This window comes from Corvus brachyrhynchos, unplaced genomic scaffold, assembly GCF_000691975.1.
Source record: "Corvus brachyrhynchos isolate BGI_N302 unplaced genomic scaffold, ASM69197v1 scaffold4, whole genome shotgun sequence".
Taxonomy (NCBI): domain Eukaryota; kingdom Metazoa; phylum Chordata; class Aves; order Passeriformes; family Corvidae; genus Corvus; species Corvus brachyrhynchos.
In genome coordinates this window covers 716,666-735,231 of record NW_008237878.1, presented here as the reverse complement: position 1 = coordinate 735,231, position 18,566 = coordinate 716,666, and the positions used below count along the sequence as shown (strand labels likewise).

Here is an 18,566-nt window from a genome sequence, read left to right as displayed (position 1 = left end):
ATTTCAGCCTTCCTGGTACAGGAGTCTCATCTTGGTTAACAATCAATCATATAAAAGCCCTTATTCAATCCTTGCTATGTCCTCTCTCACTTCTTTCTACCTTTCCTTATGCTGTTCAATCCTTTCTGGCAAAGGGTTAGCTTTTGACAAAGGGGAAAACTGGCACGTGGAGTTCATTGTGAATTTTATGCAGTACTGTGGGTCATGATGTCTTCCCTTTTTGCTCAAGACAATATTGTGTGTGATGTGGGGTGGCCCCTGACAGTAGCTGAGCACTGAGTTTATGGTAAGAACTCTGACATTCCAGGGTTCCACTGAGTGTGGCACTAGCAAGGGAGGAGATGATGATTTTGTATGTGAGGTGAGGATTATTCATCCCTCATGAAACACCACGCAGGTGAACTAAACACTGCTCATCTGCCAGTTCTGCTTGTGGAGCTTGGGTCCATCTGTAACTCTTTATTACTCTGAATAGCCTGAGTGGCCTCATAAACTTTGTGGCTTCTCTGAATGATGAGCTTTTTTGGATCATTTAGGAATACTTGAAAAGACAAGACTCCAACAGAGGTCCCTTCAGAGCTTGCTGATCAATCTGTCCTCACTAAGGGAAATGGCTCTTTTATTTCACATCACTTTGTTGATTGCTTATCTGTCCAAACACCTTCCCACTTTATCACAGCCAAGAGCAGTTTCTTCAAGAGCTATTGACAGGGGCTGTTTGAGAACATAGTTTGTAAAACCTCTTGAATTGTGTCAATTGGATCTTCTCTGTTCACATAGCAAGGAGCTGCTTTAGGTGGAACACAGGAGGAATCAAACCTGTTTAAAGATGCATTGGCTTAACATGTCCTGTTTATCTTTTGGTACAGTTTCTCTTACTGCTGGTAACTTGCAATGCAGCTGCTTATATTATACTGCATCAGGCCATATCCATGGGCAAGGAAAAATCTGTCCTCCCTTGGATCTTTGACTTTTGAAACTGGTATTCCAATGCCATCTGTTCTTCTATGTTGTACCCCACAATTCCTTCGTATTTTCTGATACAGCGTGAGAGTCACTGCCTGTGTGAATTGGTTTGTGCCTTTCTTACTGGTAAATTTCAGAGGGGAAAGGGGAAGGATTTTTCTCGTTGTGGTCCAGTTTAAGTACCACAGATAAGGGACTTCTGTCTTGGAGATAATTCCTGAATCACATGGCATGTGGTGCTTTTTCAAAGCTTTCCTCTTTGGCAGAATGTTGGCTTTAACTGCTGGCTGAAATGACTTTGGGAGGGGAATTGCCACCTTCTTATAGATCTGAATCATGGCGAGGGGCTTAATATTTGAAAATGGATGTTAAATATTTCAGCAGTGTGTCCTGGAGTCCAGGAGGGATCAGTCAGATCTGTTAACTGGTGGGTAAAAGCTTTGCTTTATGCCTGTTTTGATGATGTGTTATTTGCGTATTCTGGTGACTGAGGACATGAATCTTGTAAGAAATGATGGCGACTTACAGATTGATGGACAGTTTGTAGGTGATCATTTAGGGTAAAAAAATTCTCTGTGGAAAGGACAGAAATGAGTTTTCAGAGTCCTCTCTGTAAATTATTTTCTTCAGAATAGTTAAATTACTCTGTATTTCTCATTTATATTTGTGATCATATTTTTCAAATAATACTGCTAAGAAGATCTGTGTATCTAAAAGGGCCTTTATAAATAAGGTTGTCTTGCATAATGCATTTTTAGCTTAAAGAATGAGTAACATCCATAACTTTTTGTAAGTAACCTTTGGAATAATAAATCAGACTATAAAGTAGCCTTAAATTTCTGTGATTCTGTCATAATCAGGAGTTATTTTTACCAGTCTTTTTTAGTTCAGAAATGTTAAACTTTGTTCTTGTTAACAGTTTAGCGAGACAGTTTGGTCTATTGGGTCAATTTATTTGGATTATTTGATTTTTCCTGACTTCAATTTAGCGTGGCTGGAAAATCATTTACTCTTGAGATTTGGCTTCCACTATTTTGATAAAATCTATATTGCTATTCACCGATCCTATGGGTTGATTATAAAAATTGTCAAACAGAAGAGACTCACATAATTCATTGATGATTTGCAAAAGGAATTGGATTCCATACTGTTGTATTGAGAATGAAGGGGGTGTTACTTTTGTATGAGAACTAATTTTCTAATTGAGTATGATCATCAAGATTGTACCTAGAGCTGATGGAATCAGTTCATTTCTGTTTTGTGATTTCTGCTTATTTATTCTTTTTTTGAGTGAAGTAGACCTAAGAGAAGAGCTTTGTCTATCTTATTAATAGAGTGCTCTGAATTCTAAAGAGCCGATTACATATTGTAGAGTCCTTGTATCAGATGTTCTTTGTGTGACCAGTAGAATCCTTTTAAAAGTGGACAGTTTGCATCTGTAAACTAACAGATCTATCAGAATTACTCCCTATAAGACTAAATATATTGAAGTCACTACTCCTGACCATGTTTTAAAAAATTATTCTATCAGCAATTGAAAAAAACCCAGTACTGTCTCTTCCTGGTACCTCTCCTTTAGCTTTTATTGCAAACTCGCCTGTATTATTACAGAATAAGCAGGTATGTGATGGCCAAAGAACTTGCAACTTCTTTCTCAGCTGCATCCTTGATTCAGTAGTTTTAATACAGTAAATAATTGTCATAGGAAGTCAGCTGCTGTTTGCTAATTCAGAGCATCTAATGCAGTGTTAGCTGTTTCTTGTTGGGCTTGGCTGAGTAAGACCAGTTGAGCTGTTTTTCTCTCCGTTATTTCTTTTCTATTGTCTACAACCACCAGCACCCACATGTCCCATGACTGGTGTCTCTGTCGTGATATCCACAGCATGTTCAGAAAAGATGAAAAAGGTCTGGAAACTGGCTTTTAATATTATCATGCCTATATAAATTCTTAAAATTAATAATGTATCTAAAATTGCTCTCATAAATGAATATCTTATTACTGTATTAACACTTCTCCATTTTGTTTTCTGGTGTTTTCAAAGGTAGCTTCTTATCCAAGGTGTTTGAAATTCCCCTTTTTTGAGACATACGTGAATTTTTTAGTGGGTTTGTTGGTTTGAACAAAAAAATCACATTTTAATACAGGATTTTGCAGTATTTTGCAAATCAACTGATATTTTCTTGTTCTGGTAAAATTGCCAATTAGAAACGAGAAAACATTTTCTATATTTAAAGGATCCAGCTATCTAAAATAGTGAAGGGGCAAAATAAACAGGAAAAAAACAAAAAAGGAAAAGCCATTGGAGGTTTTTGATTATGTCCTGCCAGTTCATCATTTCAGTTGTCAGTGTTCCTGCACTTTGGGAGAGGCTTTAAGTAGTTTTTCTTTGGTTGAAATCCATATTTATGATTTCTTCATGGGTGGAGAATGAATCCAGAATGCTGATGAGCATAGTTTTTGTTGGATTATGCTGTCTGCATTATTCCAGTCTGGAGCCAGTTGTTGTGTTTCTCCTGCCTCTGATGTAAACAGGAATTTAAAGCCTCATTTAACTGACGGTGACTTCTGCTGGGCCTTAAGAGCTGAGAGAGCAGTTTAGGGTTGTCGATGAAATTCTGAGTTCTTAACTCTTGTGATTAAACCCTGCATTGAGTCTCGCAGTGGAGGTGCAAAGGTTTGATGCCATTTGGTTCCCTTTTTATTTTTTTTCACTCTTTCTTGTATTGGCCACATCTGTGTGAGTGTTTGCCTGGTGTGTGTAGTTTGTTCCTTCTTGCCCATTATGAAGTCTGTGTATAGGGTTAAAATGCAGGTTTGTTCTGGTGGAAGTTTTGGCTATGCTTTTCTTATTATTTCTTGGAAATTCGAGGTTCAAGAGACCTACCTCGTGGTACATAGTGCAGGTGGGAGTCTTGAGTTCATGGTGTTTTTCCCTGGACTTCAGCCTGTCTGCTTATTGTGCAATCCTAAGGGACTCGTGGCTTTGACATGGAAATGTATTTAGGGAGGAGATGAACTCAGTTGGAGCATGGTGCTGATAACTCCAGGGTCATGGGTTTGATCCCTGTATGGGCCATTCACTTGCGTTGGGCCCGATGATCCTGGTGGGTCCCTTCCAACTCAGAATATTCTGTGAAATGTGCCTCTATCACGTGGGAACATCTTGACCACAGCTGGAGTGTTTGCATTCCAAGGGGAGTGTTCTCTTAAATTGGAGAAAAGGATGGTGCCCACTGGAGGTCACTATTTCAACTCGTGGAATTCCACTTATAGTGCTCCAGGCTGTGTAGGGCTCTCCTGAGTGTGTGTTTACCTGGAACAAGGTACTGGAGTGATTGCATTAAATCTGTGCCTGGGGAGTTTTTAAATGCTGGGACTGGAGGCAGGGTGGACCTTACCTGCAATTCACCCTTTGTTCTGACATGCCATGTTTGAACTACCTATGTCCATGTCCCTGTTGTATTTTCATCAATATAGCTGAAGAACAGATCATTAGACACTGTGATATTCTTAAAATTTATTTTTAAAATCGAGTTTCATTTAGTATTTTTATTTATTATATTAATATTTTCTGAAATATGAAGATGGATTCTTATTTTCCCTGGTTAATGAAAACTAAAGATACCTGGAAAAGCAAGATGTGTATCATATTAGTTAGTGCTTATCAAAAGTACAGATTCTTATGTATTCTTTCATAATGTATGGTATTACAGGTTTTTTGCAGTGTATTAGTTGCACAGATGGTATTTGAAATAGTTTCAACTTGGAGAGAAGTAATTCCTGGAGTTGAGTTCCTGTTGTAATCTCTGCAGTTTGGGCAGCCTGTTCCATTGATGGGTTGTGGAGTTGAGTAAGAATTGCGAGACAAGGAAATCTTTGTATGCAATATGAATCAGAGGGTTCTGATTAAAGTGATTACAAGCCTTGCTTAATTTAAAAATCTTTTAAAAAGCTCAGCTTTTATGTTGTTGTTGAGCTTAATTTCTGATGAGGGCCGGAATAAAGATCTCTGATCAGGAAAAGTTGGCTGACAGGTTTTCTGGGCAGATATGTAAGAGCTATTTTTATGCAGGGAGTGAGCTAAAGGGCTATGCTTAGAAGAAAATTCACACAAAGATCCAAGCCTCATATGTCTCTCTCTCTTTTTCCCCACCCTCCAGTGATATGCAGCTTCCGAGGAACTGTTCCGCAAGGCTTGGTCCTGGAACTAGGTGAAACTGTCCAGATCCTGGAGAAATGTGAAGGTAAGTGTGATGTCCAAGAAGGAACCCCATTTTCTATGTAAGAATATACAATTATCTTAATCTAGCATATTTTAATAGTAAGTTCTTTGGAAATCATGATGCATCAAATCAAAGCACTTGAATAAAACCTATTCTGACCCACTTTATGTAGGAAAGGCTGAGTGCTCTTGGCACTAATCCAGTCTGATAGGGGGTCAGTGTGTTTGAAGTTAACCATCTGTCCAGAAAATCTTGAACCCTGACCTGATTGTTGTATTGTAACTAGGTCTTACACTGAAATTTCATCATGTAAAGGATAAACCAGTATCTTTTTTTTTTTACTGTATTTTCTCAGTGTTACTGTTATGCATTTCTGTTAAGTGTATCAGTTTTATTACTCAGAAACATCTGAATAGGTCTAAAGTATTAATTATTAAATAGATTAGCAATACTAGAAAAAATGGGTTTAGGAGAGATTGTTTTGCATTTATCTTGATGTGTGTTTTTGTACCTAAAGCAAAATGCCATTGTAAATTTTATAGTTCGTATGTGGCTGGAGATGTCTGTGTGTGAATAAATTAAATGTCCTAATGCTCTGCTTTATTCACATGAAGAGTGATTGAACTTGTATGTAAAAGGAGAATTATTCTTATCCTAATGTTCAAGCAAGTGTTGTAAAACATGTCTGGTGAGAAGTAGGTTGACAAGATACAGTATGAGAACATGTTTCACTATATTCTGAGGTGGAATAATGTAACCTTTATCCTGAAGTGTTAAACAAATTCAAAACCCAGATCCATGAATTTGAATTCCAAATTAACATTCCACAAAGTTGTGGATGTGGTTTTTTTATTTGTTCAGCTTAAAGTCGTTTTTCATCTCCAGTGTTAATGTTGCTCCCCAGACCTTCTGTGTGCTTGTCAGCAGACTCTGCTTTGCCTCCCTCATGCCTAGAACTGGCTTTTGCTCTTGATGCTTTTTCTTGTATTCAGGTGTTTGTTTTCCCACTGACTTAACTCATCACAAAAAAGTCACCTTTTCTATGCTAATGTTTCTAGTAACGTAGTAGCTTCTTCACCTACATTTGTAAAAATTTTCTGTTGAATGAGAGCTTTGCAGTGCAATGGGGAAAATTACCCACAAAGAAGCTTGCTGTAAACAATCCCATGCTTTTTTAAAAACCACAAGTGGTGTGATGGGCTAAGCTGTGCTCACACACTGAGGGCAGACTGTAATTATTTTACCAGGTCTTGTGAATTAGAACATGGTGCAAGCTCAGGAGAAAAGTATCCCTGTGCTTAGGATGGGATAACTCTAAGGTAATTAAACACTGTATATTGTTGAAAGCAGTCATGGTATTTTCCAACCATTTCTGGGAAATTTTCAAAACTGGGAAATAAAACGATCACCAAGGAGCAGGTTGTTTATGGAAAAGCAAAGGGATAATCCAACTTGTCTGTACAGTGTTATAATAATTAGGCTTTGAATATTTCCTTTGCTGGTAGTTTTGAGGATGATTCCTCAAAAGCAATTCATGCCAGCCTTCAAATTGCTGAGAAAGGAATTCCTCAGACAAGGTTTACCTGGATGGAAGAAGGTTTGTACAGAATTCTTTGGTTTTGTTTTTTAAGCCCTCTATCCTGTCATTTTGGTTGGGGTGCCTTTACCACGGACTTTGTGTATAAAAAGATACATTAATTTTGATAATAACATCTGGAACTCCACACTATGAAACTCATCTGAATATTCAGATGGTCTGTGCTGCAGCTCTTGCATGTGTGAATTATGCAAAAAAGCACACTAAATGTGCAAAGTAGGTTCTTAAAAGGGGGGAAAAAAAGCAGTTGCTTTTTAAGCATTCTTGTCTAAGTGGTTGTTTAACAGGGTCCTCTACTTCTGCGTTATTTGCTGGGGATTCTTTTGTGCAGACAGACCGGATAAAATAATGTTAACCCACACAAAATAAGGGTCACTGGTGTGAGAGTCACAGAAGATCCATCGCTGTTTCAGCTTCACTTCTTGAATAGTTTATGCATAATTGTCTGCAGCAGGGATTTTGCTGTCTGGGTTGAAAAGATTCACATACACAAAAACTTCTAGTAATGTGAACTATGATTACAGAGACTTGCTGGAGAATTCAAGGCTGACAAAGATTCAAAGAGTAGCTATACTTCTGAATGTGCTTATTTTTAATCATAATAACTTACTGAATAGCTGTATTTGTATTACAAAAGAGCAAGTGCTCTTCTGTAGTGACTGGTGTAAGAGGCAGTCCCTGCTTTTAGAGCAATTGAGTGAAAGAGGAGGGAATTTCCTATTTGAAGATTTTGGGTATCACTGCAGCTAAGTTTTATAGATATTTGTAGAGTAAAGAAACAAATGTAGGTGCGTGCATACACACACACATACACGTATTGGTCTCTAAGGTTAATAAATATAAATACCAATTGATAATACATTAAAAAATATTGTGGTTGTCTATGCATTTTTTAAATGAAATGCAGTGAAATACAGTTGTCTTTGTTAATTTGGATCTTGTTCACATGCTTGAGATTGGAATTCTTGGATTTCCTCAAATTTCTGTGCCTCACAAATACTTAAATCACTGTTTTTTAACCCTGAGTCTGACAAAGGCCTCCCTCTGCCCGCTATCCCAGTAAATCAAACCATGGACTTGGTATGTGCCTTTCCTCTGCAGCTACCAAAGGCTCCACCCGTGTTTCCATCAAAGACACACCATCTGTACAGCATGAGGTGTTACCAGAGTGGTTTTGTAGTTACTGCTTGCACAAAGGGTTCTCAGATCATTGACTGGTTTCACTCGAAGGTTAGAAATGTTCATCAAGACACCAGTTGGACCTGTGCTTGTCGTTCACAGCTTTCCCCCCTCTCTGTTCCCCTCTCTGAGCCCTTCCACTTGTGATCTTGGCACCAAGGGAGCACTGAAACACCAAGTGGAGTTCTCTGCTCTGCCTGCCATGCCTTGAGGAGCTGGAGGGGTATGATGTTAGTGTGGCACTTGGAAATGCTGAAGGATGGAATTTTCTTTTGTCAAGTGGCAAAGCATGAGCACACTCCTGGTTTGAAATATACATTTGGACTGTGCATTCTAAGGAACACCCTGTCTTTCAAGTCACGTGGCTATTGCCCTGCCACAGGCAGTAGCTGTCAGTAACTAGTGCCATTCAGAGTAAATTTAAAATGTCTGTTTTGTCCATTTGTTTTTATTGCTGGAGGGCAATTTTCCTTAGATTAAAAATGCTTTAACTTCAGTAACTGTAATTATTACCTTGAGAATTTTGTATATTCACTGAAGAATGGAAACAGGCTGATGCCTGAAGCACCAGTTAAAAGAATATTATCTTACCCATGCAAATTCTCCTATCCACACAAGTATTTATCTACATGGTTTTCATGTGTGTACATTAATAATTGCGTTCTTAAACCATGCAGAAAATATGTTTAAAGTTTCCCTCTGTTGTTCTAGCAGTGATGGCATGGTCAAAACAAGTGTTTCTGGTATTGGGGACACTTAAGGAGCAGATATAACTTGCAGTTAGGGTTTTTTTTAAATTCTTGATGAATTCAATGTGCTTGAGAAGTGATGCCTTTGCCATGCTGCCAAGCTGTGCCATACAGTTGAGGGAGGAATCCCACTCCAGGCTGTCAGTGCTGTGGGAGCCCTGCAGGTTTCCTCCCATGTGAGTCGGGAGCTGTCCTGTGGCTGCCTGGGCCAAAGTGACTCTGTCCCAGCAATTTGTGTTTGGCCTGAGGAAGATGTCTCCAGTGAGATACCCCTTTTCCTGTTTGCTTTTTCCCGCCTTTTCATCCTCTTTTTTCCCTCTTTGCCTTTTGTGGAATGTGCCCATGGAAGGGAAGCCTCTTGGACCCACACCTCTGCTGAGGTGGATCCTGTCCGCTTATTGAAAGTCATCTTTCAGAGCACAGGAGTGGCTTCTTGACAGCCCTCTGGCTGATGCCACGATGCAACACATCCCGTCTCTCTTTGCCTTTGTCATGGCATCCCTGGCAGCATTATCAGCATATTCCTGTGGCTCTGCTGGCCCAAGGCTGCTCCCTGACGTGGTGCAGGCATTTATCTGCTGCTCCTCCTGCCTGGCATGCGCGGAGCAGCGAGCCCAGGACAGAGCGCTCTTGGCATCGGGAAGCTTTTGCTGAGCACTGCTCCTCTCCCTCTCCTGGGTTGCTTTGGGTGCCTTTAGCTCTTCACAGCAGTTCACATGCAGATTACAAGGTAAAAGCAATTGTTTATTGACTTGTATATGTAAAAAACAGCTTTGCTTCAGGTTTGAGGGTTACTCACATTTCTGCCAAGTACATTTATTTTTGTAGGACAAAGAATGCTCGAGTTCCTGTAGCAGATTCTACTGGCGGTACTTTATTTAAGAACAAACTTTAGTTTTAGGATTTACCATAAATACTTATGTAATTTATTTTCAGAATTTTGTTTGTCAAGAAATTATAAGCAGAATTTATTTTTTTCTACAGTCTGCAGCTCATGAGTCTTTATTTAACACTGATACTAGAACTTTATTTTTCTGTAAAATAGATCAGTATCTTTCAATTAGGACCCTTTTGCTTCTCTGTTACTGAGTCCTCTAAAGGGGTGAGCTTTTTCCATGTGACAGACCTCTTGCGGATTAAGTGGAAATCTGAAAAAGGTTATGAGAGGGCTCTTAGAAACCGTAGCCTGTTTTGTTCAAGACACTTTCAAGTAAGGATCAACAAAAATCATTGGTAGCTCTTCTAGTCACTGAAGTGAAGAGATTGAGATGTGCAGGACTGCCCCAGAGTTGCTTTTGCAGTTTAACTAGGGCTGCACTATTGCTGGGACTCCTGAGTGTGACATACTTTTGGAAAGATGGGTTTTCAGTCTTTATCCAACAGTTTGCAGATTCTCTAATGTGGCATCAAGTTTCCCCCACTGTAGATTTCCATAGGTACAGATAATTGTAGAATGGCACTTCTGATAGACTAATTTTTAGTTTTCTTATAGCAAATGATGTGTATGGTGTGGAATATCCCTTTGATTCAGGCCTGCCGTCCCAGCTATGTCCCCTCCCAACTTCATTGCAGGCATGATCATTGTTTCACATTAATTTATTCACAGAATTCTTGTCACTTCATAGCTGCGTTTTTCCGCTTCTTGATTTTAAATCACATCTTCTTCACCATTTCTGTGAAGTCAGTACCCTCTAAAGACCGTATGTCACTAAATGCAAACTGTAACTCTGAAATATGAACAGTTATTATTTGCTATAGTGACACCTAAACGTGTTGGTCAGTGTTGTGTCTGACCAGGGAGCACTTGTTGGGATCCCAATTAGCTGAAGCACCTGCCTGGATTTGATGGCTATTGTCATTAGATCCTCCAAAACAGATTCTCTTTAAGGTGAATAATTACATCAATATTAATGTGTTTAAGACTAATTCCAGAATGCCAGTTTAGCTCATTCTAGGGAATAATGTAATGCAGATGCAATTTTCTAACTGTGCCTTTAAAAAAAAGGCATTGTACCTTTTCTCATAGCTTTTACTTTGTGATACAGAAGGGGTTGTACATTTTACAGTGTAGGGCTTTCAGGTTCTGCTGAGCTCTTTGAGTGTCTCTTGCTTGCATGAGTTGGAGGAAACTCAAAATATAGAGAGGGTGACTTTAAAAAAATTATACCGCAATAAAAAAAGATAAAAGAAAAACTAAGGTCTGGAGGGCACAATTTATAGGATTAAAGGGAAATGTAACCACTTTTCAAATATGTGAAGGAAACTACAAGAGGCAAGTCAACAAAATGTTTTCCATAATGTCCAAAAGAAAAACATCAATAATTCAAATAGCATCAAAGAAAGGTTATAAAGTGCATGTATGTTGTCTGAGCCACTGAAATAGGTTGTCCAGTGAGGATTTCATCTCCACTTGACATAAATATGCTGGATTTCCAAGTATGATACCAAAATTTCGCGTGTTACATGCAGTTTTGTTGGCCAATGTTGATCTGTGGAAGAAATTTCTTCTAAAAAGGTGCCTGTGCAACACCACCATTTTCAAACTGGTCTGCATGGAGTAACAGAAATAGAGTTTCCTTGGAATTTGGTGAGAAATACCTTGGAATCTAGGTTTCACAGATGTATGGATCATTTTCCACAGACAAGGAGTGCAGTTATTCAACCCTGGTAATAAATGACTGGATGCTGTTTAAAGCAGACTAAATATGAGGAGAGATTTAGACATGTGGCTTGGATGAGCTGGGTGATTTCTCAGGGTCCTTCCCTGCCTGTTTTTCACAACTCTGTAAACACAGAGCTTGTAAGCTTTGAAAATTTGTTTTGGAATGAGGAACAAAAACCTCAGAAATGAGGTAGGTTTTTGGAAATGTTTCATTTACTCTACCCTGCAGATCTAAATTATTAATGGCCACACCCTTTACTGGGTTTTGTTCTTTTACAGGTCTCTTCACAAACTTGGATAAAACCACTCTTTTCCCCATTTCCCAAGAAGTTTGTCATTCTGTTTGTCTTAGAGCTTAAATGTCTGGTTATTTCTGAGGTACAGACTGTATTTAATATTAGTAACAGTGAATCACAGGATAAACGCATTTATTTTTTTCTGTGACCTTAAAAATATGCAGCATCTGTTGCTCAAAAGCAGGTGTGGGCACAGTTGTGCGGAGTTCTAGAAAACACTCATGTTAAAGGTCTGTATGTGTTGTTTGTGCATGTATATTTATATTAATATGATTGCTCTGAAGTTTGATCAACTAAAATGTATTCAGAACAATATTTTTTTTAATATAATCAGTGATTTCATAGGAAAACAAATCTTTGTGTTATGTCCTATCTTCATGAGAAATTTGTGTAATGAAGATGGGTTTTAATTTTTTCTATACTAAGGTTTGCAATTGTCCTGAATTCATCAGTTATTTTATTTCATATTGACTTAGATTCCCTTTGTAAAACAAAATAAAAATTCAAGACTATCAGGCTGTCTTTAAAACAAATTCAAGGCCTTCTTCCCCACATCTGATCCTCTCAATGAGACTCTTGTCGTAATTCAGCCAAATCTGAAGTCCTTTTTCTAAGAGAGACAAAATACCCAGTTACTTGGTTCTGTTCTTCTCTATTCTCCATAGCCAGTTACTAGCAGGTTTTGCTGATTTTGAATAAGGGAGGGGAAAAACCAGCAAGCAGGAAGTTGCTGGGGAAATGGGAGGACTTTTTATGGGAAGTGGATTTAGTGGAAGCGTTGGCTTTTGGCAGGCGTGGGCTGCGCCTGTCTGGCACTGGCTGCAGTTGGTAATGACACTTGAAGGCTGAACTGGGGTTGGAGCTGGGCCTGGCCAAGTTTGCCCAGGAATTTGGGATGGTCAGGCCCCCTCCCGAGAACCCACCAACCCCCTGTGCTCCTGGGGCTGTTCCAGGCCCAGCTCCAGAGTGTGCTCCTTTTCCACTCTTCAGCTGGATGAGGTTTTCATCCTCTTTATTCCTGGCTGAATCCTGCAGTGACATTGCTGTCACCTGTGGAAGGCAGCAGGAACTGGGTTCTTCTGTTTAACTTGCAGCTTTAGCAGCTTTGTGTTTTACTCCTCATTTATTGTCCTGTCTGGAGCTGTTTCCTGATGGGGGATACAAGAATAATAATGGGGTTTGTAAATTAGATCCTAAATCCTGTTCTCTACCCAGACATACGTAAGACCAGACACATGCAAAGAATTTCTGTTTGTTTAAAGCACATTAGAAATGTATGGTCATGGCTTTTACAGGTTTCTGAAGTCTGGAGATCTTGTCAAGATAAACACTGCAACAAGACTCATGTGCCAGCCTGGAAGAGAAGTGTTCAGTGCAGAGTCCTCCCTGAGTGCTGATTGTGTCTTTGCCACAGTGACTACTGATTATTAGTACAGGAACTAGCTAATCTGCTTTTATTCCTGGTGGGAAGAAACAAGAGCATTCCAGGTTGTTAAGTGTTTGTCATCATTGCAGAGCAAAATAAAAATAATAAAAAAATCCTAACAAAAACTCTTTTAAACATTTGATCTGTGTGAGGCACAGCTGGTTTTTTACATTATCTCAGTAACTGCGTGGCTGTAGTCAGTTTGTTTCTGTGTAAGGACTGCAGTGCCACAAATAATTATAATGTGTTTTATCTGGTTTCAGGTTGGTACAGAGGTGTTTCCATTAAGAAGCCCAGTGTCAAGGTAAGCGTGAATACATTTGTTAATCTAATGGGAGATTAAATCTATTTTGCTGTTGCAACCCAGTAAACTTTTCATTTTCCTTCTCTAACTTCTTTCCTGTGGGAGGATTGGATTTCTTTTAAAATTGAGTGATACTCATTAATCGCTCAAAGGATCAGAAACCTTCCTGACATGTAACGTGTAATTTTTTCAATATTTATAAATCTCATCCAGTTTGATCCTCTCCACCCTACTCCCCTAAGAAAAGCATAGGTGGGTGATACTGCATTGCTTTAATGCAGCATTTTTTAAGAACACATTTAATAAGTTCAATTATTAATCTAAGACAACTTTCAAAAAAGTCTGTTGAAAGAGGGTTTTGTCAAATGTTGGGGAGGGTCAGATTTTTACCGTTTAACCTTTGTATTTGGTCGTTTTCCATTTTTTTCCATCATTTTTGCTCTTGGAGAACTTTTTTGACTGTTCTGATATGTTTGTTTTTGTGAGTGCATCTAAGTTTTTGTAACTGTTGGTATCTAAACATGCCAATAGGTGCTTCTATATGAGCTTCACTTCATTATCTGTTGGTTTAGATATTACTTGTATTTAAAGAGAGAAGAGTACCAGATCCCTCATGTTTACCTGTACTATGGAATGTAATATTACCTGTATTACATTGTAATGACAATAATACTCTTTTAATGAAATGTCTGCAGTCATTGTGTGTGTTGGTGCCTCTGCTTGTGTATATGTTCAGTTTCAATAGGAGAGCCCTTCAAACCTTCCCTGGTTTCTTAGATACCAGAAATAAGCAGCATCAACTGGAAATGAACCAAACAAGAAACTGAAGTAGCATTTCTTCCTCTTCTGGATTTTCATGTTGTTGAAAGCTAGCACATTTACTGTTTTCCTGATGAAGCCATTCCTTTTAGATTCAGCTTTTTTCCTTCTATAATTTTAGTCTTGCCTATGAACAAGAAGGAATTTTCCTTAGCATTTCCCCCCCCCCCCCCCCCCCCACATTTTTCTTCCTAAATTGCATGGTTTTAAAGCTCAAAAATTGAAAGCCCACACTTGATTGCTGACATTTTTGACAGAGGCTGCCAGGTGGTTTTTAATCCAAAGATTTCCAGTGCTGCTCCCGTGTTTCCCACTGAAGTGCAGATTGCTGTTCTTACACACTGACAGACTTTGCTGTGAGGATTCAGGGCTGTGTGCTTTACAGAGAATGTAGGACACTAGGAAAAGGTTGGATTAAATTACCTCTTTTCCCCAAGTCTCAACACACAAGAGCACACTGGCACAGGCAAGGTCAGAGTCCAGCCCCCATGGGAACAGCAAAAGGCAGATAACCAGAGGTATCCCAAGTGGATTTGGACAGCTTTTCCTTGGAAAGAGGGAGGAAAACTGATAGCTCCAGGGTATGCAAGTAATAGAACACTTCTGTCCATGGGGGCTCAATGCAAAGTTGATGGTGGGCTTTTATTTTTGTATAATTTGTGGTTTTAAACCTCTGTGTCACCCCTAATGCAGCATCCCGACACAGGCCTGCTCTGGGAGCTGCTGATGCTGTGCTGCAAACTGTAAAAGAGCCACTTTTCTGATCCTCCCAGTGGAGCTTTGGTCCAGTGCGGCGTCCTGGTCTAAGACGGACTAAACCAGTCAATTGTTACTAACTAGAATGTTGAGTTTGGACTGGCAGCTTTGACACAGTGGTTGTTTGGGGGTTTTTTAATAGATATATTGGCAGTTATTTATTGTGGCTTAGGTTACCAATGCTAAAAACTGCAAATGTATTTTTCTAACGTGCAGAATTTTTTCTCTTGCAGGGGATTTTTCCTGCAAATTATATTCACTTGAAGAAGGCAATTGTCAGTAACAGAGGGTGAGTATTTTTCCTTCTTTCTAAGAAGCTACAGTGCTTCTTGTTTAGAAGGGAAACAAAGAAGTAATTATTGAAACTTAGAGACGTTTTAGTTCATTGTATCTTTTTTTGTGTATGAGGGTGTGAAAAGTACATGTAATTCTGCAAAATTGTTTGTTTTTAATATAGCAAGAATCAGGTCTGATGGTTACTTTTGTTTGCTTTGGCTCATAAAATTGTAACTTCAGAGGTATCTAAAGAACTCTACTTATATTCTTCCATTTCTGCATGTTCTCTCACTCGCAAAATCCTATATTTTCCTGTTTGTTATGGAAACACCAGTCAGTAGACAGCCCATCTCATTTATCTACAGATTTTCAGAGTCATAGCTGGCAGGTAGCTGTGTTATCTTGAGCCTTTTCAAAAGGATCCAACCCTTCCCACCTCACCCAAAGAGTGACTGAAGTGCACTGCTGAAAACTTCTGCCTTTCTCCATCTTTGTTTGCAGCTCATCTGTTGCTGGCAGTGGGTTTATTTCAGTTCATGTGAATAACAACACTGGTGGCAATGTCATGGCAGAGAAGTTACTGAGTGGGGGCTCTGGAACCTGCAAAGTTTCCTGTGAGATTGACTGAGACTCCTGAAATCAATATCTCGTGTTTTCACTGCTGCTTTTACTTGCATATTCGAGATAAAGGCTGTTGTGGGGAGATTTATAAGTGCAGTGTTTCAGACAGTGACCTGAGGCAACAAATTAAATGTGGAAGATAAAACTTATTAAATGGCACTTAGTGAAAAACAGGTGACTTCTGATAGTCTTGAATTTTATATTTGCTCCCAAAGGGCCTCAGTAAAGGTTGTAAGGGCAGCTGTAATACTAATGCTTCATAATTTTGGGGTGTAATAAAATGATATATATTGCACAGGATAACCACTCCTAATGTTATCCACTTCCTTAGGGGAAGGAACGTTCCCTGGGATGTGTAGGTAATTACTGCTTGATGTTTAGAGTTTGTGAAGGGGAACCAGTTCAGGTACTTATTAGGAAAGCTGATACACTGTTTAAAAGTAGCAAGGCTCACATACCAATTGATACAACAGAATGTAATGCAGTTCTGAACCAGAGGGTCATGGTTATTTCATGCTGTGCTTAAAAATTCTCTGTTTCAGAATATATTCCAAGTGCCATTATAAACACTTGTGAAATAACAGAGCATGTGTTTAACCTGGCAGGGAGCTGAACACCACACAGCCACCGGCTCCCTGCCCCCTGCCCTCCCCACACATCCCTAGGGACATACAGGGACTCAGGGCTGGAACATCTCCCATGTGAGGACAGGCTGGGAGAGGTGGGGTTGCTCAGCCTGGAGAGGAGAGAAAGCTCTGGACAGACCTGGTTTAGCCTTTCAGTATCTAAAGGGGGCTTGTAAGATGATGGGGACAGACCTTTTGGCAGGGTCTGTAGGAATCAGACAAGGGGTGATGGGTTTAGATTTAAGGAAGACATATGTTACGCTGTGGGTAGTGAAACCTTGACACAGTTTGCCCAGAGAAGCTGTGGCTGCCCCATCCCTGGGAGTGTCCAAGGCCAGGTTGGATGGGGTTTGGAACAACCTGGTGTAGTGGAAGGTGTCCCTGCCCATGGCAGGGGGTGCAATGCAATGAGCTTTGAAGTTCCTTCCCGACCAAACCACTCTTGTGGTTCTCCTTTAATGGTTTTGGAAAATCTTTGCCATAAAGGAACAAGTCTTATTCTTTGAATTGGAGGATAGTCCCTCAGATTTCATCTGCTATGTTGAAAAAGCCTTCTGGATAGGACAGATTAGTAGGTAGCAGGTATTTTAGGTAGTTTTGATACAGGCAAAGGTTATCATCATTGCTATTATTTTACCTACTTTCTTTAACATGCTGTAGTAATGAAAACTTTTCATTGACCTTGATTAGAATGAAATTATATATTTTGAACAGGTAGCAAGGAAATGCTTCACATAAGCTTAATTTGTGGAATATAATGGAGGAACCATTGCTATGACTCTGGAGTTGCTTCAGTCTTACAACAGACGAAATGATCCTCTTAAGATATTCTTCTTATGGTGAACAAAATCAAGTTCTAGAAATTTACAAATTACTGTGCTGTCACATTTCTTTTTCTGCCTTTCCCAGGGTACATTTCCTAATTTTCCCCCCTCTTTTTCTGTAGGCAATACGAAACAGTTGTTCCTCTTGAAGATTCTGTGGTGACTGAAGTCACAGCGACGCTGCAGGAATGGGCCGTGCTCTGGAAACAGCTGTATGTGGTAAGAGCAGTGCTCCTGTCCCTGCACATCTCAGATACACTGGGAGAAATGTTGCCTGCCTTTGTCCATTCAAAACCCATCAGAATCAATATCAGAATTTTTGGATTCCTTGTATTTAATGGGGGTTCCCTAACTGCAGAATCATGGATCATGTGAGAGTCACATGGGCTACATTGGAAATTTCAGCAGTTCTGAAATTCTACCTTCAGATCTGAAAGCTTCACAGTTATAAAAAAAGGGCAACAATTTTAAAGTGCTATTAAATATGTAAGAAATAATAGAAGACTTCTGTAAGTCCCATCAAAGACTTCAAAGAATTATTCAGCACAGTTTGTAAGTTCTAGTTTAGTGTCTAGAGTCTGAAAGGAGAAGAACTCAAACTATGGGAAGTTTTGTACAGTTGTTCCTTCATAAATTAGAAATAAACACTAGGATAAGTGTATCGAGTTTTATATACTTTTTTTTATATATATAATTTTCTGTTGCTGCCACATAATGTCTCCTACTTCTGCTTTCATCCCTCTTCTTTTCTTACATTTTAATAGCCAAAGCCCATGACACAGCAGATAAAAAACTTGAACATTTGAAGGTATTTTTTCCTGGTTTTTATTTTCTCTTTTTTAGCTTAGTAATTGCAAGCCTTAACTGTAGGATTAGGATCAAGAACAGTAGATGGTCTAAGCCTGCATTTCCTTTCTCTCCTTCCTTTAGAGAAAACCTCTACATAGAGCTGCAGCAGCTTTGTTTCCTCATTTAAACCTGCAGTAGCAGCAGTTACATATCTAGGAAACAAACCCAGGAAAGATGCAGTGGATTGACTCTAGTGCATCTCCAGCATTAACCACCTGTGTTCTGTACTTCCTTCAAAAAGCAAGCAACTCTTCTGAAATTAGTTTTACTTCTGTTGGTCCCAGTTCTTCTATGTGGTCATGTGTCCCTGGAGGTGTTTTCTTGGAAAGGAGCATCTGATCTAATGGAGGAGGGGCAGGGAACGTGGTACAGACCGTGTTTTATACACTCTT

At 39.3% G+C, this 18,566-nt stretch overlaps 1 protein-coding gene across 1 annotated transcript in view; it reads left to right on the top strand.

Moving 5' to 3' along the window:
* The first annotated feature begins 5,081 nt into the window (after positions 1-5,081).
* The window catches only part of DOCK3 (dedicator of cytokinesis 3), a 167,927-nt gene continuing 154,442 nt past the window's right edge, over positions 5,082-18,566 (top strand). Inside the window, exons 1-4 of the mRNA XM_017732287.1 lie at positions 5,082-5,211; positions 13,363-13,403; positions 15,212-15,267; positions 17,448-17,544. Coding sequence (XP_017587776.1) covers positions 5,097-5,211; positions 13,363-13,403; positions 15,212-15,267; positions 17,448-17,544 — 309 coding nt within the window. The 5' untranslated portion in view covers positions 5,082-5,096. The remainder of the gene's footprint in view (positions 5,212-13,362; positions 13,404-15,211; positions 15,268-17,447; positions 17,545-18,566) is intronic.